This window comes from Pundamilia nyererei, unplaced genomic scaffold (genome assembly GCF_000239375.1).
Source record: "Pundamilia nyererei isolate P.nyererei 1_Seehausen unplaced genomic scaffold, PunNye1.0 scaffold00036, whole genome shotgun sequence".
In the NCBI taxonomy this organism is placed as follows: Eukaryota; Metazoa; Chordata; class Actinopteri; order Cichliformes; family Cichlidae; genus Pundamilia; species Pundamilia nyererei.
The window spans coordinates 2,491,674-2,516,202 of NW_005187437.1; the positions used below are offsets into that span (position 1 = coordinate 2,491,674).

Here is a 24,529-nt window from a genome sequence, read left to right on the forward strand (position 1 = left end):
GACGATTTTTTTCAACCTCGCAATCTGTTGTAAATAAACCGAAATCTCAATGTCAGAGCTCTGAGCTGCTTGCTGATCCCTGACACAGGTATTCAGAGAAAGATGCTTCTACAGACTGAGTTTATTTCGACGGAAAATGATCTGGACAGAGTTAATGACTAAACAATACTCGCTTACAATAAAAGCTTGTAGGACTGCACTGAGTCATCATGGATAATGATCCGCTTGTGTCAGTTTTTCTGGTTGTTCGAGGCTTCACTGATCCTCCCAAACTTCTGCACAATGGTCTCCTGTGCGACCACATGGCCATGGTAGCACACATACTCAGGGGTGATGTAATATTGAAAAGCAGTCTGCTTTTAGAATTAAAGCTCTCCTGACCTGGCACTGAGTCTCGATGCTGGGGCAGATGTCTAAAAACTGAAACTGTCTAGCTTCAGGTAAATTCACGCCAACTCAGCTGGACATGGAAAACCACTCAGCTGTACCTCTCTTTTTGAAGGTCAACACAAGTACCAAAGGAAAGGCAAAAAGCTGGATCGAGAGAGCTTTACTTTCTATTACATGGAGTGAAAATAGGAGAAAAAACCCCCAACAAGGTTTAAGATTTTATCTTTTTTTAGAGTTTATTCCACTGTGAAGGAGCTGAAATGAGTAGGATTTGCTATAGTCCCAGTTACCAGGTGCTTTTGTTAGGATGCCTGGGTCGTTGACCCAGGGTTTTTGAGTTTATTATAATATTTATAATTTCTAGTCTTTGGGTTTTTGTTAGAGTCATGTCTTATGGTTTGTCTCTGTGTAATCCTTAGTTGCTGTCTTCCCTGTCCGCTATATCCCCGTGTCCAGTCAGTGTCTGTGTCTGCCCTGGTCCCACGTCTCTGTTCCCTCTGTTGTAGTGCCTGCATGTGAGTCTGTGTCTTTTGTTCAGTCTGTGTTATGTGTTTCCTGTTTTACTTTGAAGGTCTCTGTCTTATCTCAGTGTGTTCAGCTTACGCTTCCTTGTCTTGTCAGTTCTGATTTGCCCCAGCTGTGTTTCCCTCCTGTTGTCCATTCCCTGATTGCTCCCTCTATGTATTTAAGCCCTGTGTTTCAGTTTGTCATTGTTGCGATCTACCCTGATCTAGCTGTGTGTTTTGTCTGCCCGTGTAAGTTATTTGGATTCTTACTTTTGTTCTGTTTGAGTTCAGCATTAAAGCTGTTTCAGTTTACATTTGTCTCTGGAGTCTGCACCTTGGGTCCTTTTCCTGCCTGCACACAGCCGTCACATAACAGCTTTAGACAATCATAGGAAGATTATTTTTTATACAAAGAGCACTACAGGAACTAACTCGACAAGAACAATCTAGCAACCACACAGTGAGACTTCAAATGAAAATTAATGAATTGGCACTAAAGGAAACCAATAAAATGTGAAGTTCATCAACAAAGTTATTACAATTAATCCTGCATGGAATAGTCAAAGGAGCTTGCAAAGAAAAGCGTCTGGACTTCTTTAAGTTGCTTGAAGACGTTTCACCTCTCATCCGAGAAGCTTCTTCAGTTCTAAGGTCAAATGGCGGGGAGTCCCAGATTTAAACCTGAGCCAAGGTGTGAAACTGGGTGTGGGTCCCAATCAGCCAGGGTTTCGGGTGAGCTCATTGTGAAACCTGGCCCCACCTTATCATGTGATTTCCTGAGGTCAGATGGCCCAGGATGTGAGTGGGCGTTAAGGCGTCTGGGGGGGGGATCTCAAAACTGGATTATAGATGGCAGACAGTTGGTGTTGTAAACCACCGCCTCTGTTCAAAGATGGTCGCTCACAGTGGACATAGATGGCTTCTTTCACTCCTCTTTCAAACCATCTGTCCTCTCTGTCCAAAATGTGAACAATGGCATCCTCGAAAGTCTTTAAGTTGCTTGAAGAAATGTCTTCAAGCAACTTAAAGAAGTCCAGCTGCTTTTCTTTGCAAGCTCCAATGACCTGAATGACTGAGAACCTTCACAGACACCTGCATAGAATATTTATATCTTTACTTTTTTCACACCAATGTCAGTCAAGACCAAAATGGTGGCCTGACCAACACAAATGCATGACAGTTTAATTAACTTTAAGCCTTTTCCCAGTAATTCTGCCTGATCTGTCACAAGTTAATGTTGCATTTTCCCTGAAAAAGCTTCTGGTGTGACACAGAATTGCAGGTTTAAGAGATTAAATGTTTTTATGAAGATCATTGCTATAAACCTAAAATTTAAAACCTTCCAGTTTTCTGTGCCTTTAATTACCTTTTCTTTACAAAATGCACAAAACACCAACTGAGAACGCTGGCATCAGTTGTGGGAATTCAGCATTTAACCAGCATGCCTTCCATATGCTCCAAACCCGAAGCTAGCAATTATTTAGAAACCTCAAAGCTACCCTTGGAACTTGACTGAGGGACAGTACCATGGCTTCCATCCAGTGTTGACCTACTCTGTTGAAATGCATGCACTCCGAGTCCTCCCATCATCTTTGAAAACTCCCTCTGTGTTGACATATTTTCATGTGTGGATCGTCTCTATTTCACAGGCTAAATGGATCAGCAAAAACAGGAAACACTGCTGCAGATTTTCTGCAGAGCACTGACTGATTTTACCAGTTATCGGGAATTCTGGATTTCTGCTAGCCAAGCACTGTGGCTTGCTCCACATGTTTGACTTTGCAGATTTTTACCCCAGATCTCCACTAGCATAAAAGCATTTATTTACTATAGAAAGACGCAGTTCTCAGGCCATCACGTGACATTGTGTAATGTGGTTCGCTGCTTATCCATCCATACTGTACTGCCCTGAGTCACTGCTGGCATTAAGCATAACTTCCTGCCTGTGACTCCGCTGAGGCCAGCAAAGACAGAAAGAACTTGGATGTGCCTCTCTTCAACCCTGCTGCTTCAGCTCGTCTTTGTTCACAAGATCAGTTGCAATACGAGAAGAAAAAGCTTCTGAGGAAGCCGGTCTGATGTTGACAAGTGTGTTGTTACATGCTTGGCACATAATTTTCTGAATTCATCTTCTGTGTGTGCCTCTTTGCACACGAAGCAGCGTGACAGCGTTACCGTGTGCTTCTATCAATCCTGCATTTCGGCGTCTCTCCTGGAGTCAATCTCCTCTACTATAACAGCCACTACACACACACAGAGCACACAGCTGCACATACAAGTTCATATCGCAAATAACGACATATGCAGCATAAGCACCCCCACTCTTGCGCCCACCTACACACAAACGCAACACCCAGCCAACTGGTGTGTAACCATGGAAACGGAGTGCCTGCCCAATAGGAGGAGTGATGGAGGCAGCAAAGGAGAGGGAGAATAACAGGAGGAAGTGTACGCTCCTCCATCCATCCATGGTATATATATGTCTTGATGAATCAGTCTGTCACAGTAAAACTAATATTTGGTACACACAGTGTGTATATGGCTGTTGCAATCATTTTTCATCACTCCAAGCTGAGGAAAATCCAACTGGGATGGAAATGTACTTAAAATGGTTGATATGGTGTCCATGTTCAGGCCTTTCATCACATTATCAGTAGCAGCTTTATTTAAATAAATAAAGTATTAATGTAGGACAAGTCCTATCATACAGACCAGCAATAAAAACAGTTGTATTATCAGCTGCTAGAGGGAACTGTTGTCCTGCAAAGGTAATGCACGTATGACACAGTTATGTTTCTTGATGCTTCAAAGCTAGCATGTTGCAAGATGACATTCCTTGTCCAGTTTGTTCCAGACCAAATGGGCTCAAATTAAGAAGCTTGAATATAATATGAAAGTCTAACTTGTGCAATAAATGTGTTATATAATTGGCAGGCAGCTAAACAGAGGGCCAGAACTAGGTTGAATGTAATTAAGTTCGCATACATATAACGAGCATAGCTGCCAATAAGGTAAACCTCTGAGAGAATATGACTATAGTGACTATAACCCTGTTTTTGTTTTGTAACCACAAAACAAAAACACAGAGACACAGAGACACAAGTCACAGAGACACATAAAGCCAGTAAATAACCCAGAAAAAAGGACGTGGTGCTTCTGACTACCAGCATTCAGAGCATACAGTTCACAAAATAAACGCATTATCATCTAATATATAATGAAAATCTCATAGCGGCATCATGAACTATTTACTGCTGCTTTATTAAATTAAATAGTTATGACATCCACTGTTCAGTTGTGAGATTTTTTAAAGAAACATACATATTCTTGGAATCTATTGTTTCCAATTACTATACTGTAACTAGGCTGTTCTGCATGTCATCACAAAATTCAGAAGTCAATCTCTTAAATCTGACTTTAATCTTATAAATCTCTCTTAAATCTCACAAGTCTGATTTTAATCTTGTAAATCTGATTTAAATCTTATTTTGACTTTAATCTCAAAAGTCTGACTTTAATCTCAAAAGTCTGACTTTAATCTCAAAAGTCTAAGCTTCATAGCTTCATAACATGACTCAAAAAGTCATGACCCCAAATTATAGACTTTTACTGGCTTTAATCCTCTTCTGTAGGTTACACACACACACACAGAGTTTGTCCTTTGGCTACATTCTCACCCCAGCCAATATAATTTAATTTCACCATGGCAACAGAGTGACTTTTTTAAGATTAATTTTTCAAGTGAAGACACTGCTTGATATTTGATAAGGATTATCTGTTGATTATTGTCTCAAACTTCCTTTTTTGTCACATGCCACATGTACAGTGAAACAACACAAACATGATATTCCTGCTGCAGTACACACCTTTGTGTTTTAAATAAATCCTCCATCATTCCAGAGGACTCACTCAAAGAAGGCCACTGCACTTCCACAAATGAGCACAAGCCTAGCAATTAAAGCTTTTCTCAGCAGGTAATTGTGTTCGCTGTAGTGCTGCATGGGAGCGACAATGTTTAACGCTAACAATATTTCAGTATTGCCCACCTTGACATCCCTCTTTATTCTTTGAGAGCACTACAGGTGGGGAGAGTCAGGGATACAGAATGTGTGTAGGCGACCGAGTGGGAGGAAACTGCGATTTGGATTCTGCATCTTCACGTGTAGAAATGTGTCACATGGCAGAAGAGAGAAGGCTGAGTGAGCAGAATAGTGGCAGAAACGAGAGGGACAGAAAAATACGACTATAAAGCAACGTCGGGTCGGCAACCTAACGAAATGTCGGCAGTGTGCTCGGTCCTGACACGTGTCAGACGAGACGTCAGCAGCATCTGATTCTGTAGCTGCCTGACCTACTAAAGCTGCCTTCAACATCCTCTAAAGTTGCTTATTCTGAATATTCTTATTCTTCATGCAAACTGCTGAGTCAAAAAAGATGCTAAGCCAAAATGCCACGAAGCATTATTTAACGACACTGCTGGTGCTCTTATCCCGAGCAGCTTACATATACAGCTGCAGGCAGGTGCTCGGTCTCTGCTTCTGGAGTAAAAGCAGTGATGTTTTTCTTTCACTAAAACTTCTCAACACAGCAAACCACCTTGTCTGATTCTTCCAGAAGAAATGCCGTTTTCTCTATCACATGAGTTCACGTCAGACACCTAACAGCCAAGGTAGACACTCAAACAGTCTCTTAATAATTAATAAAGCTCTTCTTGAGCTGCAGTGTGCAGCCAGCTGATCAATATTAATACTGTCTCGCAGTGCTTATCAAACTGCAATCATTCCACTAGTGGAAACACTTGCTCGGTTTGGGTCAGGTTGCTGCCCCAGCAGAGTGTTCATGAAGACAGTGCACTAGCTGTCAGTTCAGTGGATTATTATTTATTCTCACATCAACGTAATTCAGACACTGCACAGATTTTGTACACTTTGTGTGAGTTACATAGAATCTGTCTGCACCGGACGTTTAGATTGTTTGTCGACTTGTTGGGTAACATTTATAAAACTGAGAAAAATCACATCTTCGTGTCTCATTTAATGTCCAGTCTTGGAAATACCAAGGATTTAATGACAACTTTTAACAGACAAAGACCAATGGTGGTGCAGACAAAGAGCCAAGAACAAAGCAATGGGATACAGCAAAACAGGAGGTGGGAGGAATAAGGAGCAAGGAAAAAGACAAGTGAACACAGAGAGGGAAGTGATTGGATTTAATGGGAATGATTAAAAAAGGGGAAAGATTTGGAAATAAAGTAAAAGAGGGGATTTGAAAGTGTCAGGAAGGTAACTAGGGAGTAAGGAAAAAGCACAGAAAGAAAGAAGATAAGAAGAGATGATTAAAACAGAAGAAAAAGGCCAGGACAGAGCATGGAAAAGGAAAGTAATTTCACACTCTTCTAACAGCTCATTTTCACATTCACAAAAACCTGCTCTGTCACACAAACACAAATGCTGACACCCTCTAGCACAACATTCAGCCATGAACCGCAGTGAATTACAATCAAATAAAGAATCCTTGCATTGGGGCAATTGTGGCTCAAGAGTTGGCAGTTCGTCTTGTGACCGGAAGGTTGCCGGTTTGAGCCCCGGCTCGGACAGTCTCAGTCGTTGTGTCCTTGGGCAAGACACTTCACCTACCGCCCACTGGTGATGGCCAGAGGGGCCGATGGCGCGATATGGCAGCCTCACTTCTGTCAGTCTGCCCCAGGGCAGCTGTGGCTACAACTGTGGCTGCCTTCACCAGTGAGTGAATGTGAGAGTGAATGAATAGTGGAATTGTAAAGCACTTTGGGTGCCTTGAAAAGTGCTATATAAATGCAGTCCATTATTATTATTAGTGAGACTAGCCAAATAACACTCACACGTGTTTCCCTTACCTTTAAAAACCCATTAAAATTTAAACCTGGGAGAAATGGTTGCACTGAAACACTTGTTGTAATCTGGAAACTAAGTGCTTTAAACGTAACCGCAAGCAAAACTTAAATAACTTTTACATTAGCATTGGAGGGAAATTAAAACCAGCAAGACTCTACAAGCAGACTGCAGGCATACTGTGTGCTAATTGTGTTGCAATTGCAAATTCACTGAAGCAATAAAGCCTCCTATTGGGATTTTGCCCCAAAATAATGAGGATACCTCAATCTCGCGCAGTATGCTTCCTGCAAAGTCATCTCATCTCTGACACTGACAGACTGAGAGGAGCTGCGAGTGTACAGTAAATCCCACCCTACAGCATGCTTTCATGAAGAAAATACCAACCTGCACAGAGCAGTGAAAGCCTTGAGGTGTGAATCGGCTTGAGAAATGACAAATTCAAGACAAAAATCTGTATGAGAGATGTGTGTAAGTGACACTCTCCATCTTGTTGCATTCTCTTGTTACACTTTGGTCATCTTGCATTGTTATTCTAATGCAATGTGTAGAAGCTGTTGGTGTCCAGCTATAGTCCATTAGGAGACTATGTGATTTCCCCAAAGTAGTTTAATCACAGTTTAGTATGAGCCAAACTGTATATATATGAACATGAATAAGAACTACTGTGGTTTGTCATGTTTACCTGAATTACCATAGAGAAATGTTTTACAAATAATGGAAGGAAAAAAATGTCCTGATCAGTAAGCAATAAAGGTTTGCACATAAGTTTAAATAAGGGAATACATTTAGTACCTTAGCAAACAATATTAAACTTGGCTTGATCAAGCTAATAAGTAAAATGCATTTATTTACTCTAATATTCTAAAGGAACAGCATACTCTATGGAAACCATGAAATGTGAATATACGATGTAGCTGGGAGAGAAAAAGCTGCAGGGTGATCTTGTATTTGAGTGCATGAAGGCGTAAAAATATGCGTTTCTGCACCTTGACAGACCAGAATGTCTGCTTAAGTAAAGTTTCAGCAACAGCAAGATCAAATAATCGGAAGAGGAAGGAGACTGTATGCGTGATAGATGTCTGAGTTACTGAGAAAGCAAAGCAAAGGTTTACTACCACTGTATTACCACCAACAGCTGGGTGCACGCCTAATACATTACTAAATTCACGCACATAAGAAAGAATCTTTACTGTGTACAGTTTATCAGCTTTCACACAGCTCCCCTACCATTTGCAGAGGCCTCTTTCGCAGGTCTCTCTCAGTCACCAGTCTCTCCTGGTCGGTGACGTACAGACCGCGTTGAGCTAGCGCCTGGATGACAGCATCGTGACCCAGCAGCGGCTTGGCAGCGTCACTCTTTAGGATAAGGCTGCCGGCCCTGCAGTAGAGGTCTGCAGATAGCAGGAGGCTGGCCACAGGAGGCTTCAGGTGCTCCTGCTCATACTGGTCTGTGTAGAAAGGGTCCTTCAAGTCTGCTGGGATGCTGTCTGCGTGATAGAGCAGAGGAAGCAGAATCAGCTGACAAGCAGAGCTTAATAGCAACATGGCGCCAAATCATTTAAATAACAATTTATGAATCAATTCATATTAGACATTAAAATGCTGGCAAACATCAGCATGTTTCTAAATTGCTTGCCTTGCCACATCATTGAGGATCATATACGAGAAGGTAAACAAGTATATAATTAAAAGCGCTGATGTAAACAGAGGAAAACAGCTGAAAGCATTCTGGAGCATTCGTTTTCTACCTTTCTAATGAATAGTCATTTAAATTTTCTAATACGATTAAAAAAAAATAGGATAAACTCAGATGAGCTAATATCAAGTTTGGGCCGTGTTATTCTAAATCTGTCTTCACTGAGGATTTTTCCCTCTGTGGACAGATTGTCTAGCAATACTTTGGCACAACTACTTGTTTTCGTTGCCATGCTTTGACAATAACATCACATGGATATGTGTGGATAGACCTTGGCGTTGCTATAGCAACTGCAGGATGAGCGGTAACCTGATCGATTCATCGAGTGTGTATCTCTGCAGCTTCCAGCTCCCTGGGAACACCCTTCTCACTGCCTGCCTCATCAAAGAGAAAGGCTGCACGTGAGCGTGTGTGCATGTGTGTTCATTACCTCAGGCAAGTCCACTGCACGGGGGATAGCGTACAAATAATTTGAGCAATTCTGGCCCACACCTTTCTATCAAGTGTTTTCACAAATCCACGTCTGGGAACATAAAGTATGTTATGCACAGTTGTTAGTAAAGCTACTGCAAACCCTTCTTTCCCTGGTGCAGATTAAGGAAGCCATGATTAAGCGTTTTCAAATGAGACTATTTGAAAACATTAAATTATGTCTGCAAGCAAAACAGACGCAGGGCTCGTCCCTGTCTCCTTGGCACGGAGAATGGATCTTAATTAGGATAAAAGCCTGTGTGTGTGTGTGCGAGTGGTGATCCACACACTGACAGCTTTATGCTGCCCATCCTCCAGCACATGCACACGGAGGTCAATGAATCACCTGCTTTGACTGACCGCTATCAGCAAGGTCATCTGTACACAGTGTTAGTACAGCAGAGAATCGCAGGCAGAAGTAGCAACTATCCAGGTTACAGGGTTTCCTGTCAGCACTATATTCATATTAAGGATCCTAACAAACAACAAAAAATACACTGTCTTTATATTAACCCCCCGCACCGCCTTCATCATCCACAGGGAGAGGTCAGAGGTCAGGCTGAGCTCACGGAACACCACCTCTGGAGCTGCTTAGGAGACGATTTTTTATGTTATCTTTCAACATTTTGTGTCCTGGTTTATATTCTGTAATGCTCCTAATCGTTTTAAGGGCAAAGAAAACGTTGAGCATGAAGAAGTCGGTTTTATCTTTTAATATTTCATTAGCTTGGTAGTATTTGAGCTTTTACTCATGCAGACTCACAATCTTCCATTCAGTCATTGTTACAACTTAATACTTTAAACAAGGACATCCGGAAAAACGTCTTGTTAAGTGAATACAGAGGGAATTACACTCATTGTCTGTCAGCCTCAGGTTTTTACCTGGTATTAAATGGCGCTGCTGTTCTGAGTTCTGAATCAGGACACTGTAAATGTTGGGGGATAGCATTTGACAGCGACTCCTGACAGCAGATGATCTGCTGTACAGCTCACATCTCGCATGTACTCGACTGCATATTCTTGATGTACTCTCGCCTCAATCTAATGAGGCGGATGCATGTAAAGCTTTCACAGCAGCGTAGGCTGGGATCTGGAGATGATTTCGCTCCCTTTCTCTTTCTTGCCCTTCCCCTCCCTCTCTGGGGGGCTGTATTTTTGGAATCAGCCCATTTCATTCAGTTCTGACTGAAAATACACAAGAGAATCAGCAAGGGATCTCATGTTTGCTGAGATATAAGCAACACAGAAACAAGGAATGACGCTCTCAAATAAACTGAGACGATGTGTATGAATCAGAAATATAATACAATAACAACAAAAAAAGAGATAAAGATGAACGAGTTGATAAAATGGGAAAAGGATAGCACAGAAGGATCTTGCACTGCATTTATTAAGACACATTTGCAGTTACTGCTTGGATCCTTTTTATAAAATTGAAAAAACACCTTTTCCCGCTGTTGTTCATTTTACCTCGTGCATCCAAAAAAGATGTGGATACTCCACCAAAACAGACGTTTGTGCTGTAGTTTTCTATTATAGATGCTCAAATGGGAGCCACATAATCACACTGATTTGCCACTTTATTATCACTGCATTGCTGGATATGCATCCATGCATCCCCTAAATCAGTTATAGTATTTAATGCTAATTCCACTGAAACTGTGGGATTACATCCACTTCGTTAGGTGTCACAGGATGTCAGGCCATACTTACTTTGCAGGCTATTTACTTTGCAGTTCTGACATGGATGCAGCACCCTGGAGGTGACATCATTTGAAACAGGTACTTTGATATCTCTATAAGTATTCTCCATTAAATACCCCCCACCCACCCCATTGATTAGGGACCACAGGAAGTGGTTTTTTTTTTTTTTACCTTTCTTTCGTTTGGTATAACACGTATTGCTTTCCTCATAAGAAATGACTGCAAACGATGGTAGTTTCCATGTGAACCAGCCCATATGGGAATTGACTGATAATAAATCATAAATCTCCATTACACATTTGTTGCTTTGAGTTTATTTGGATTCTGACAAGCATGCATTAAAAACAAACAATCAAAAGAAAAGCATTAAAATCATAAACAGACTCGTGCTGCGTCCGGTTAACTGTTGCAGTCGGTGCGGTGATGAACCTACCTGTCCCGTATGCTTTGGCCACCAACCATGTGAGGCTGCAACACATTTTGGCTCGGGAAAAGTCATAGTGCTCAAAAGACTTTATTGCAGGAGCAACGAACGTCTTCTTAACATCCCTGACGTCCTGAACTTCACCCATATTTCACCCCTTGATTGTTCCCTCAAACCCTACGAAGCGAAAGCATCCCGGTACTGGAATGTGGTGGAAAACTATAAACAGCTGGAAACTGAAGAGATGGTCTGTCTTTCCGCAGATTATTCACAGATATGCATGTCCTTCCAGTAATAAAATACTCTTGGGGCTAGGTTTGTTTTGTTTTTTTCGGTCTCGTTCACACAATAGGTAGCTACTCCTGGTGTTTTTCATCCATTCTGTTTTCTACCAGTTGAAAGGCTCTCCGTCTGAACAAGCTAGGTTTCCTTGAAAATCAGAGAGGAGGGAAAAATGCTCGTCGACTGGAATGAAAACAACAATATTTCCATTATTTGAGTTGTTTGGCAGCAGACGGCTTCTTCCTTTCATGGCCATGTGTCATTGTATGAATAACCTGTGTGTTTTGCATTCGGTCCTCTATTCGGTGCCGTGATGCGGATTCCTGCCGCACTGAGGCTTTCTCTAGCTCTGCACGTTTTGTTGTCCAACGCGCATGTGTGAACGGTGCTTTCAAACTCCACTGGGAATTTTAACACTTTTATCTTAATTCTTTGGAATCAACCGCCCACAAACATATTGTACCGCAATATAGTCGGTAAAACGGCATTAACTTGCTACACTGCAAAATGTCCAACCCGGATTCGTTTAATGGGCTGCATTTTTATTACTTTTACTCATACTCTGTTACCCTGAACGCACCCTTAACGTAAAATATGACATATTTAAAAAAATGAAATGAATAAGAAGAGGTCAGTATACAAAGATACACATTTTTAAAACGTCATGTTTTAAATACAATTTTGCTAAAGACAGCGATGTAAATAACAGGGGGGGGAAAGCGACTCAGCTCTACGAACTACAATTCCCAACGTGCAAAGGAAGTAATGTTGCGGCATCAGTGTGCGTCGGGAACTGTTCGCGACTGTCGGAGGATTTGACGCGAAGAGGTAATGTTGTTTTTGTAAGTAACAACCAAATGGTGGCTCAGAAGTGTAATTTCAAAATACTCAAAAACTTGGTTTCTTCGCAGCAGGAGTTATTTAAAACTTTTATTTGGAAAAAGTCAATTTGGCCCTTTTAAAAAAAGTGAGCTATGGAGGTTCTTCATACTCAATTTATTTGCAGCTGCTGCCATTACATGTCACCTAAATCTTTTGGCGTAACTGAGCGTTTACATCTGCTTTGTTGTGGTTACAGGTAGTATTTAAACATGTTTCTGCCACGAGCCCTGAAGGTGAAGAGACCTGCCGAGGGATCGGCTCAAGTTGTGGTTAAGAAAAGCAAAGTTGTTCAAGAGGAGGATAGCAAAAGTAGCTCCGAGACACCTGCTCAGAGCGAGGAAGCATGTGAAGACACCCAAACACGAGATGCGACAACACACGCAGCTGCAGAGAGCTTAGCGCCCGAAGATGGACACAGCTCCCTCTCAGATGATGGTGATGATGATGATGATGAGGAGGAGGAGGAGGAGGAACCAGTGAAATCATTTAAAAAGAACCAGAGATGGCCTGGGCCAGGAGAACCTGTCTGTGTGATGTGTGGTCGCTATGGAGAGTACATCTGTGATGCTACAGATAATGATGTTTGCAGTCTGGAATGCAAAGCCAGCCATTTAGTGCAAATGGGCATGGGGACTGGGGCAGATGCATTTATGCAAAAGGACCAAAATAGACATGAAAGGACTGTTCAAAGTCAACAGCCAGCTGCTGACCCTGGTAGGGTGGTTGAAAGTGAACCAGGCTACTCCTACAGGGAAGATCGGTTCATATCAGGCCTAACAGAGGAGCAAGTGCAACGAATTAAACAGGAGCTGGGCATAGAAACCCAGGGGAGAGATGTCGCAAGACCTGTTGTTGAATTTGAGCACTGCAGCTTCCCTCCCACATTAAGCGGTAACCTGAAAAAGGCGGGGTATGACACACCTACCCCAGTCCAGATGCAGATGGTCCCTGTTGGCCTCACAGGCAGGGATGTGATTGCGAGCGCTGACACAGGATCAGGGAAGACTGTAGCCTTTCTGCTGCCAGTGGTCGTGAGGGCACTCGAGGTACAGTATTGAAGCTAATATGTCACATGCAAATGCCATCAAGTTAAATTATATTTGAGGAGGCAGACATTTCTACAGCCTGGATAAATAGCACCACAGCCCAGATCTAAATATGTAAATCTGGACTGAATCTGCTTTTGTATCAAGCATTTGCCCTCCTGAGCTACCCCTTAGGAAGACACTAGACTCCAGTATCTGACAGAAAAGCTGCTCCGTAGCTGCCAGTGACCTCTGCAGATAAAAAGAGTCGAATCGAATAAATGTATTCTCAAAAAGACACAAACAATTTTACATTTAAAAATTCACAAATGCTCTCTTGGTGACATGCAGTGTGCAACATTGCTTCTGCTTTCAGAAATCAGCACACAGTGTGGGCAGCCCTGTGGCTTTGATCCTGACCCCCACCAGGGAGTTGGCCATTCAGATAGAGAGACAGGCCAAGGAGCTTGTGATGGGACTCCCCAATATGAGAACTGCCCTGCTGGTCGGAGGCATGCCGCTTCCCCCACAGCTCCACCGCCTGAAGAGCAGCATCAAAGTACAGTCTCCGTTTTGTTTTGTTTTTCTTAAACAATAATTTCCTCCTGCTGCAGTCAAAGCTTGAGGCTGTACATTTGTCCCATGCCATGGTTTTGTTCATTTCTCAATCTCCTTTAGATTGTCATCGCTACTCCTGGGCGGCTCATTGAAATCTTGAAGCAGAAAGAGCTGAAGCTTGACAAAGTGAAGATTGTGGTGGTTGACGAGGTAGGACAAACATATTGAAATTCACAATTGACAAAAACTGTGCACTTTAAGACAAAGTAATTCAGTTCAATTCAATTTATATAGCTTTAAGGATTAGTAATGTAAAAGTTGTGTCTTTTAGAACAAACAACATAATGACAGCTTTTGAAAGTATTCATCATTCAAATCAGTTTTGAGAGTCCTGCAACATGAAAGTTGTGCTGCATCCTGTAGGTGGACACTATGTTGAAGATGGGCTTCCAGCAGCAGGTTCTGGAGGTTCTTGAGCAAGTCCCAGAAGAACATCAGACTCTTCTGGCGTCGGCCACCATCCCCACCGGGACGGAGGAGCTGGCTGCCCGGTTGGTCCGTGACCCTGTACGTATCACTATTGGGGAGAAGAACCAGCCGTGCGCCAACGTCCGACAGATCCTGCTTTGGGTAGAGGAACCTTCCAAAAAGAAGAAGCTGTTTGAGATTCTCAACGTAGGTCATAGATGAGATGCTTTTCAATCTTAACTTTGAGTTTTTAGATTAAAAATCATGAAGTCTTAAAAGGTTTATTATAAGTGGAGTATTTCTGGACACACCTCCACTGCCAGCATATGGTTTCTTTTACTGGTCAGTAGATATTTTTAGTTTTTGAATTCAAAAAAGGTCTAATTGGTCATTGCACTCAAAGAAAGTACTTTAGAAGAAAAACACAAAGTTTTTCATTAGATCAGTTTTAGGTTACAGTTCATTTACTGCTCAGTCTTGACACGCACTGATACCAGCTTGGTATTTTAACAGCTGGCTATTGTTGGTGGGAATATTATAAAGTCCAATAAAGAACCAGCCTCCCCTTCTGCCATATTTAGACTGCCACTGTGGACACTCTGGCCTCTATCTGAAGGAAACGGGTGGGCACAGAGCCACGGCACCACTCCAGGAATCCCAGCAATAGTTTACACTGTTTATATAAAACAGAAATGGTCGACTTTAATTAACTTTAAGTAGAAAAGTGCTCTTAGGTCGTAGTTTGAGTAACATAAGACTCTTTTCTTATAACTCAGTAACTCATAGTGTAAAGCTATTGTCTCACGAGTGGTGAGTGAATTGTGGAATTGCAGAGGTACAAAACTGGGATTTGGACAAGACACAACAAGAAAACCAACTATCTGGAGTGGACATGACTCAAAAACTAATCAAAGCAGTTGCTTCATATATTGCAGGTCTTACAGCATAGTGCATAATAGTTGGCTCAAGATTACAGAATGTTCTCCTAAAGAACAGTGAAATTAAGAAGGTATGATTGGGAGTATGCATTTCTTCCTTCCTGTCTTGTCAAGTTACAGTTACCTGTTGGAGTGCTGGAACGTATCCAGATATGTAGATGCCTCTACAGGCACATAGTATACATAATGTATTAGTTGTATAGCTTTTTTGGCAATATTTTTGTATAGAAAATATGTAAAATGTTAAAAAAAAAAAAAATTATTTTGTCACTTTTCAGGATGGTAAGCTGTACCAGCCTCCAGTGGTAGTGTTTGTAGAGAGTAAACTCGGCGCCGATCTGCTCTGCGAGGCAGTCGCCAAGGTGACGGGCCTCACTGCCGTGGCAATCCACTCTGACAAGAGCCAGTGGGAGCGCAACCGCATCCTCCGGGTGAGACCAGTGGGAAAACATGCACAGGGAAGAAAAACCAAACAATGCTTCCATGTTTGGTGTCCTAAAGTGTTTATCTTCAACAGCACAGACAGATACCCACAGCTGAGGCGTTCCCCAGGGATCCAGCTTTAGTCTGCATGTCCAATGCAAAGAGACACAATGCAGAAAAAAACACTGTTTTTCCATTTACGTGCTTTTCTTCTTAAATACTGACAATTTTTTTCTTTTCCAAGATCACAACTTCTATAGGTGAACAGGTGACTAAAGAGGTGTGACTTTATTGAAACAGTTAGACAAGGCCTGAAATAATCCAGAATAAATCTAAATTATTAGGAGTCAAAATGATTTATAATCCCAGAGTCCCACTTTTAGAGTATGTAATTTTACTGGCTGATTGTATCAGACATAAATATGCTGAATTATTTTATGGACACCTTGCTTTGTTATCTGCTGTGTGTAAAATATAATTATGGGAACAACATGCTAATAAAAACAGGCTTGCCAGTAAATGCAGTTCATTATTAATGTCTGCTGTATGTGGTACATACAGACTTCTAATTGTGGTTTTCTCTTCAGGGTCTTCTGGATGGTGACTTTGAGGTAGTGATCAGTACAGGTGTTCTGGGCAGAGGGCTGGACCTGGTCAATGTCAGACTGGTGGTTAACTTTGATATGCCAAACACAATGGATGAGTATGTCCACCAGGTTAGTCAGCACTGCTTAGTATCACTTTGATGTAGTTTCATTAGGAAAACCTTTCAATTACAACAGCTAATCTAATATTACCTTTTTTCCCCATCTAGGTGGGAAGAGCAGGTCGGCTTGGACACAGAGGAACAGCCATCACTCTTCTCAACAACAACAACAAACGGCTGTTCCTGGAGGTGGTGAGTCGAGTCAAACCCACTGGCTCCATTTTGCCCCCTCAGCTCTTAAACTCACCGCACCTCCATGAACAGCAAAGGAGAGAAAAGCAGAGAAACAAGAAGGACCACGAGGATTCACTGGTTACCACAAATAACCTCCTGGACATCATAAAGAAACATGACCGTCGCAAGAAGTAGCAACTTCTTCCAATCTTTCATGGAATGGTGCTTATTTATTGAGTAACCTGTAAATGTTTAGTTTGTATATTTCATTTATAAATAAATACATGTGTTTTCTGTATCTGTTTTTTTTAGATCTGTGTTTTGTATGATTAATGCAAAGTGACTTAATCAAAAAGCTCCACACAATCTTCCACATTTTTCCGGGCTTGGAACTGGCACTAGTGGCACACGGTGATAGAGGAGTATGAAAGGGGCACTGAAAGAAGAATAAGAATCCTCATTAATCCAGACTTGAACTAAGGTCCAGATGCTTTTGAGCAAGGCACTGAACGCACCCTGCCATTTGTACAAACTTTAATCAGTCTGATTTTATTCTCATATATTATTCCAACTAAAAGGTAAGTTTTTCTCAAAGTTTCTCTGGAGGTTTTATTTATATCTCACTGTCTTCCGCAGTAGATGTTAGGGAGTTTGAGACATTTCGTTTATTTTAACGGTAAAGGACTAAATTTAGATGGGAGCTTATGACTAGCACATTTTTTCCACACGTACGCAATCTCAGAGATGACTATCGTTCACAGTTTACTTATTGTGGCTCGGTATTGTGCTGCCATCTAGCGGTATCATAAAGTGCCTACAGGTCGCGACCATGACGTGACGTAACACTTTCAGAGAATCCAGCCAATCAGCTGCCAGTGACGGTGACGATTTGAAATTGAAGCGGGTAGAGGCGGAAGCGAGCAGGAGAACATAAACAAAAGAAGTCTTTTTTCGCAAGTGCAAGTAATAATTTATTCGAATGGATTTTTATTTTCCTTTAACTAACATATGGAGTCATACTTACGTCCAATTTACGTGGTTTTTAAATGTAGTTGTTCGTGTAAAGTGCATCTGCCGTTAACTCGCCTGTCTCGTAATTACACCGTTTAGGTTTCTAACAGTCCACAGCCATGTCGATATTTAGCGTACAAGGGCGGAAACACACCGCTTATTACGACAATCTGCTGTCAACATCAACGTCCAGGACACCCGGCCGAGAGCGAAAGATAGCCGACACGACGCTGGGCAAAAGTGTGACCGCATCAGGGGAGTCTGCATGTGAAGACAGCAGGTCATCAGATAAAAGCCGTCCGGTGAACAGGACGTATGTCGTCTCTGCCCTGTCAAAGAGTGGCAGCGGGCAGCAGACCCCTTACCAAGCCCGGCTCACCCTACAAAGACGGTCAAAGAGGAAGACCGGGGCCGAAACGGCTGAACAAACGATGACAGACAGCAGCCAAAACACCACAGCAGCTCCGGAGAAGAGACTGACTCTGCAGCGCAGGACCAGGACTCCCTCCATGGACAAGAGCGGACGTGGGCAGCCTGGTGGCCTGCAGTCAACGCCCAAAGTTCTCGGTGAACCAAACGGGAGGACACCTGGTTTATTCAGGTCAATGAGCTTAAGAGAAACTGCGACTCATGTGCAAACACAAGGGAGGTTTGCGCAGAACAAAACCTCCTCCTCCTCTTCTTCATCTTCAAGTAGAAACACAGACGAGACCCATACCTTTAAAACGCCGACCAGAAAGACCCCGTTTGAGAGAATCGCTGCCAAACGAGACGTGTTTGAGAGACTGGCAGGGAAAGAAGCTCCCAAGCCAGTGTTGGTCAAATCTGCCAGTCTGGAAAGGCCCAAACCCCGAGCACAGCAAGCCGAAAACACTAAACCCTTCCCGGCTCCTCGGATCAGCAAGACGACCTCAGGTGTGCGAAGACCTGACATGACGCTGCAGGTGATAAAGACAAAGACCTCGAACCAAAAGGGAGACGTGACCCAGGTCAGGACATCCGATCCTGCTCCTCCTGAACAGATCCTGCCCAGTACCAGTGAGGGTCTGAAGCAGCAGGACTTACTAAAAATGGAAAACAGTGCTGTTACGGTGGCTGTGCGTGTCCGCCCCTTCAGTGCCAGGTTAGTGTTTAACTGCTGGGTGACTGAGAAGCAGGCCCCCCTGTCAGTATATTAAAGTCTGGTTCTGGAAAATCTGTGTATAAAACACTGGCATGCTACTTGTTTAAAGAAAGACAAACAACACATCTCTGAAGTTTTTTGTTCTGCTCTATTACAGGGAGAAAGCTGAGAAGTCCTCACAGGTCATCTTCATGAATGGCCAGGAGACTGTGGTCCAGCATCCAGAGTCCAAACAGAGCTACTCCTTCACCTACGACTTCTCTTTCTGCTCAGTGGATGCCAGTGACTCCAACTTTGCCTGCCAGCAGACCGTGTATGAGACGCTGGCCAAACCTCTGCTGCTGAGGGCCTTTGAAGGATTTAACACCTGCTTGTTTGCCTATGGCCAGACAGGTTCTGGTAAATCATACACGTGAGTGGACTCACTTTTCATTTACATCAGTGTTCTCACTTATGTGGTCATGTGTTTTGTTTTGTTTTTTACTTTTGTACTGTAATCTGTCACTTTGATGTGTTAAGACTGATTGTTTTGCAGGATGATGGGTTTTGAGGAGGAGGTAGGGGTGATCCCAAAATTCTGCCACGAGCTTTTTTCTAAACTGGCCTCAATAAAAAGTGAAGAGGTAAGCTCTCTCTTTGTTTTTTTACATTTCTATTCCAATTTCATTTTTATCTGAAAAAGAATTAAATGATCTGTTTTGGGTCCCTTTTGAATCTCAGGTCAAATGTCATGTAGAGATGAGCTACTTTGAAGTGTACAATGAGAAGATCCATGACCTGCTGGTGACCAGAGAAGAACCAAACCAGAGGACGATGCCTGTGAGTAGTTTGCTGTTTAGTGACACTCATCCCTGCCACATGTTTTTATTGCTAACTTGCCACTGTGGTTGACTTACCACGGGGGGGGGAAATGTAGAAAACCTTTGTTTGGATTTGTTTTCCAGCTGAGGGTGAGAGAGCATCCGGTCCACGGGCCTTATGTCGCTGAGCTCTCCGCGTAAGAAAATCTCGTCTTTCTCTCTTTATTCGCTGAAAGCTTGAACATTCTTGGATGGTACCTTTTTCAGAATTGCTCAGCTTGCTGTTTCTTCACAGGAATGTGGTGCGCTCTTACAATGATGTTCAGGTAAGATGAACCAGTTGTCTTTTTATTAGTGGGTGCTTTCAAGAACAAGCTAGGTCTTCAGTGTCAAGCAGACAAAAAGCCTGTTAACCGAATCTGAAAGGCTTGTCATGGAAATGAATATCTTCAAGTGAGATTTCACACAGAGAATCAATAATAATTTAAAGTACTTTTTTCTTCTTCTTTAGGGCTGGCTGGAGCTCGGCAATAAGCAGAGAGCCACAGCGGCCACAGGAATGAATGACAAGAGCTCCAGATCTCACTCTGTCTTCACCTTGGTCATGACCCAGACTAAGGTACTGTCTTCACTGTGTATTTACACCTCTTTTCCCTCTTTGAGTTTTATGTAAAAAAATACGTTAGCACGGGGGAGCGGATGAATCGTGCTTACATTAAGTGCCTGTGAGTCCATTTGTGTTTGTGTGTGCAGACTGAGCTTGTGGAAGGCGAGGAACATGATCACAGTATCACCAGCAGGATCAACTTGATCGATCTGGCAGGCAGCGAACGCTGCCACTCTGCCCAGACCAGTGGAGACCGACTCAGGGTGAGCACATGTTAACTACCATCTGTGGTTAAGTCATTAAGCAGTTAATCATTGCTTGTTGGAAATTGGAGTTGGAGACTTTTAGGTGAACCACGCTATATAATTTTATCATTCACAAATCAGAGTACAGTCTCTTGTCTCAGAAGGCTCTGGTTTCTTTGCATTGTTGGCCTGTTCATTAATTTTTCTATGCTTATTTTATTCAAAACGATGTCTTTATAGGAGGGCGTCAGCATCAACAAATCACTGCTGACGCTCGGAAAGGTCATCTCTGCCTTATCAGAACAAGCGCTGACCAAGAAGAAAGTCTTCATACCGTACAGAGACTCTGTCCTTACATGGTGAGGGAACAGTGTGCTTGTGCACAATTTCTTTATTTGTTTGTTTGTCAGCAATCACAGTGACGGTTCTCCTCTAATTGTCACCTGCAGGCTGTTGAAGGAGAGCCTCGGCGGTAACTCTAAGACGGCCATGATCGCTACGCTGAGCCCGGCGGGCAGCAACGTGGAGGAGAGCCTGAGCACTCTACGCTATGCCCAGCAAGCCCGCACAATCATAAATGTGGCCAAGGTCAATGAGGACACCAATGCCAAGCTCATCAGAGGTCAGACATCCATAACGTGCTTAAAAATTTGTATACTGTAGACAAAAGGTATCTATTTATAAGCCTTTTGTCTAAAGCAGGGTTTCAGGCACACTTACTGTGTTGGTTTGACATGTGAGCCTGGACAAATCCTTGGTCACCTTATAAACTAAAAAAAGAGAGGAAGGGGAAATCATTTTTATATGAGAGATTCTTTTTCCTTTTTTCCCCTGTAGTTCTTTGTAAACCTGAACATCTGCCTTTCAGCACACAAAGCCACACCTGTATTTCCTTTTTTACAACCAAAACCACAGAGTAGCTTCACAGGTGTAGTCAGTATTTTTGGACTGTAAGAACTCTCTCTCTCACACACATATAAATATTTTCATGTCTGTCCTTCAGCTCCTCCTTCATCAGCCTTTTTCCTCTCTCTCTTTTGTTCATCCCTGTGTTTTTCTTTATATGTGAACGTGTTCCTGTTAGGCACTCGCTCCCGATCGCTTTCGCTCTCCTCCTTTACCACTCACCCTCCCGTCTGTCGGTCCGTTTATCCATCACCAGCTCTTGCGCTATCCAGTTGAAATTAAAGCCTGGCCCTAACCTTGCCTCCAGGCCATATTTATGCACTGTCAGTTGCACATGGCGGCTAACTGTCATGCAAGTATTATTTTTCATAAGATGATAGCGCTGCTGTTTGACGTTTTTAGCACTAAGGGGAGCTCTTGCTGTGGATTTCATTCACAATGCCTGTCAGCGGGAGACGCTCAAAGTGAATGTGACTCAGACAGACAAACCAGTCAACTTCAGTGAGGGACAGTATCGAGCAGTTCGCTGACCAAATCTGAATATTCCTCTCTAAAGTGGCATCGTATCTGCACATTTACATAATCTTGCTGCAACAGTTTTCTCAGTAGGAAACAATCTGGATGAATTTTGTGTGTTTCAGAGCTAAAGGCAGAGGTGGAGAAGCTGCGAGCAGCCCAGATGAGCTCCCAGGGCGTCGAACCAGAGAGAGTGAGGCTCTTCCAGCAGGAGATCTCCACCTTGAAGAATAAACTCTGTCAGCAAGAGAGGGAAATGATTGAGGCCAATCGGTCAGCATTACTGCTATAATCCTACTGAATCCTCAAATGAACAGTTCTCTTTTTGCAGTGGAGTGGGTCAAACGAAAGCTAGTTTCAAAGTTATTCTTCACACTCACACAAAGTAATAGTATATTTACAGTGATCTATGTTTCTGTGTATTTGTGCAGTCTTGATACATACAGTTTGTTATTGAGTTCTAATAACAGAAAGATGAAATTCTTTCCAGTGTATATTTTTATTAGGCTAAAACATTCAACGTTCTGATATTAGAAATAAAAATCAGACATTTTTAGCATGACAAAGATGTTAAGTAGAGCCCAACTAATATAGAAATTTTAAATAAAATATTTGTTATGTGTGGTTATTTAGATATTATGACAATGCTCTTTCAATATAATCAGGATTTATTATCACAGGAAGTTGTGCGCTATTCATTTATCAGAATCAGAAATACTTTATTAATCCTGAAGGAAATGATGGAAATTATGCTCTGCTTTGATCAGCTGGTTATTTTTGCTGCTTTCTAAACACTTGTGTTCTCAAGTGGAAAGCTGCAGAGTGCCCTCTGGTGGATGAACTATGCAACGTCAACCCTCTTAACTTGGTTGAAGGGTGTTTCTCCCATCTCTTCTTTAAAACCTTTTTATTTATCGGCCATTATAAATGCTGATATCAATATATGACTTGGGGTTTACTTAGCAGTGGGTGATGTTAGTGGTAGAATTTGTTCTTATGTCATTTTTGCTTTTGGTTATAAAAAATTTTTTGTTTTTTCAAATTTTCCGGCAGGGCGTGGAGGGAGAAACTTGAGCAAGCAGAAATTCGCAAGCGTGAAGAGACCAAAGAGTTGCAGGTAATTTCTTTTTTCGGTGTAACCTTCATTTTATTAGTCTACTCTCTCTATCATTCTGCACCCACCATGCTCGTGTTCAAACACTAATGTTGTTAAAGAAGAAGCTGAAAACAAAGGAGATGAACCCCCCCTCTATAAATAATTTTTGGTCTGTGTGATCAGAAAGCAGGAGTGACCTTCAAAGTGGACAACCGTCTTCCCAACCTCGTGAATCTGAATGAGGACCCTCAGCTGTCCGAGATGCTTCTCTACATGATCAAAGAGGGTCGCACTACGGTGGGCAAGCTCAAGTCCAACTCCAGCCACGATATCCAGTTGACTGGCACCCTCATTGCTGACCAGCACTGGTAAGACCAACTCCTCAGAGAGGGGTGAAAACAGTAGCATATTGTTCAGTCAGGTGGAATACCTGCATCAAGATGGATATAACCAAGGAATATGTAGCCCTACGAAGATATTTGGCCACTTTTTTTGCATTTCACCTAAAATAGTTTATATTTATATATATTTTTTTTTTCAGTGTTATATCCAACATACACGATACTGTCAGCATCATTCCGATGGAAAACGCCAAGACTTTTGTTAATGGGAACCTCATCTCTGAATCCACAGTCCTACACCATGTAAGTAAAGCAGCAAGTTGTAACTTTTTTGTCCGTCTATCGCTTCATTTTGTTACTCTCTGTAAATCAAACGGAACGGTCTGTCCACGCAAGGCCCAAAGCGTTTCATAAATGGTTTCTCTCTGGATCTGTGTCTCTTGTCCGGCTTCTAGGGCGACAGGGTGATTCTTGGAGGAGATCACTACTTCCGCTTTAATCACCCAGCAGAGGTGCAGTCTGGGAAGAGAGCGTCATGCTGGACAGGCGAAGGCGACGGTCATAAAGATTTCGAATTTGCTAAAAACGAGCTCCTTGCAGCTCAAAGAGCGCTGTGAGTGGAGGGAAAATCGGCCAGACTGAGGCTTTTCTGTAAAATGTTATTCCATACTAACAAAATCTGAATTCCCATTTTTGTGTTTCTCAGGCTTGAGGCAGAAATTGAAGAAGCCCATCTTAAAGCAAAGCAGGAGATGATGCAAGGAATCCAGATGGCAAAAGAAGTGGCTCAGAAAGAGCTTTCTGACCAGAAGGTGCTCTATGAAGAAAAGATCCGAGCCTTGGAGAGAGAGCTGGTATACGAGACTTTCTCTTCTTCTTTTTTTAAAATCTAGAAATAGGCCAGTTGGATGATATCATCAGTCATTTATTATTGTAACCCTGTATTAGATTATTGACAGTCTGTAATTTTCATTTACTGTAATATTGTAAACTAAAACCTCAAATTGAAATTGCTAGGTGTATTTTCTTAACACTTGTGCATTTTTAAAGAACCTTTAAACATAGTAGAGTTTTGCACGCTCTCATTCCCTGTCAGATTATGCAAACTGCAGATAAATGCCAGCATTTCGTTCCTTCAGAATGAGGAGAATGAGCGGAAGCGCCAACAGGAGTTGGAGAAGCAGAGGGTTGCCAGCCAGATGGCAGAGCTCAAAACTGCCAAGCTGGAGTTGGAGCAGGAGGTGGATGTCCAGAGGAAACGTCTCCGTATCCACATGGAGACCCAGGTTAGGATTTTTGATTAAATTAAGGAAATGACAAAAACAGGATGGGCTAGATTATTTTGATTTGTGCACATGTTTTAA

At 42.4% G+C, this 24,529-nt stretch overlaps 3 protein-coding genes across 7 annotated transcripts in view; 2 read left to right on the top strand and 1 right to left on the bottom strand.

Annotated features, from left to right (window-relative positions):
• camsap2a (calmodulin regulated spectrin-associated protein family, member 2a) overlaps positions 1 to 11,702 on the bottom strand; it is a 43,167-nt gene extending 31,465 nt beyond the window's left edge. For all 4 annotated transcript variants that reach the window (XM_005730310.2, XM_013910153.1, XM_005730309.2 and 1 more), the window contains exons 1-2: positions 11,074 to 11,702; positions 7,997 to 8,256 (exon numbers count right to left, since the gene is read on the bottom strand). In XM_005730310.2, the coding sequence (XP_005730367.1) occupies positions 7,997 to 8,256; positions 11,074 to 11,212 (399 nt within the window). In that variant the 5' untranslated portion in view covers positions 11,213 to 11,702. The remainder of the gene's footprint in view (positions 1 to 7,996; positions 8,257 to 11,073) is intronic.
• A 405-nt stretch (positions 11,703 to 12,107) lies between these two features.
• Positions 12,108 to 16,810, top strand: ddx59 (DEAD (Asp-Glu-Ala-Asp) box polypeptide 59). 2 transcript variants are annotated; one of them, XM_005730311.1, is made up of 8 exons: positions 12,108 to 12,174; positions 12,425 to 13,274; positions 13,630 to 13,812; positions 13,932 to 14,021; positions 14,235 to 14,486; positions 15,496 to 15,648; positions 16,228 to 16,356; positions 16,455 to 16,810. In XM_005730311.1, exons 2-8 carry the CDS (start codon positions 12,438 to 12,440, stop codon positions 16,713 to 16,715), a joined length of 1,905 nt encoding a protein of 634 aa, XP_005730368.1. In that variant the 5' UTR covers positions 12,108 to 12,174; positions 12,425 to 12,437; the 3' UTR covers positions 16,716 to 16,810. The 2 variants fall into 2 exon arrangements, with proteins under 2 accessions (XP_005730368.1, XP_005730369.1); XM_005730312.1 differs by having other exon boundaries at positions 12,119 to 12,188.
• Positions 16,811 to 17,409: 599 nt separating this feature from the next.
• Positions 17,410 to 24,529, top strand: part of kif14 (kinesin family member 14) — a 16,529-nt gene continuing 9,409 nt past the window's right edge. The window contains exons 1-17 of the mRNA XM_005730314.1: positions 17,410 to 18,654; positions 18,812 to 19,066; positions 19,190 to 19,277; positions 19,375 to 19,473; positions 19,599 to 19,651; positions 19,750 to 19,780; positions 19,966 to 20,073; positions 20,208 to 20,324; positions 20,547 to 20,665; positions 20,756 to 20,928; positions 21,854 to 22,001; positions 22,782 to 22,845; positions 23,008 to 23,192; positions 23,366 to 23,468; positions 23,621 to 23,778; positions 23,872 to 24,019; positions 24,305 to 24,451. Of these exons, the coding sequence (XP_005730371.1) occupies positions 17,651 to 18,654; positions 18,812 to 19,066; positions 19,190 to 19,277; positions 19,375 to 19,473; positions 19,599 to 19,651; positions 19,750 to 19,780; positions 19,966 to 20,073; positions 20,208 to 20,324; positions 20,547 to 20,665; positions 20,756 to 20,928; positions 21,854 to 22,001; positions 22,782 to 22,845; positions 23,008 to 23,192; positions 23,366 to 23,468; positions 23,621 to 23,778; positions 23,872 to 24,019; positions 24,305 to 24,451 (3,000 nt within the window). The 5' untranslated portion in view covers positions 17,410 to 17,650. The remainder of the gene's footprint in view (positions 18,655 to 18,811; positions 19,067 to 19,189; positions 19,278 to 19,374; positions 19,474 to 19,598; positions 19,652 to 19,749; positions 19,781 to 19,965; positions 20,074 to 20,207; positions 20,325 to 20,546; positions 20,666 to 20,755; positions 20,929 to 21,853; positions 22,002 to 22,781; positions 22,846 to 23,007; positions 23,193 to 23,365; positions 23,469 to 23,620; positions 23,779 to 23,871; positions 24,020 to 24,304; positions 24,452 to 24,529) is intronic.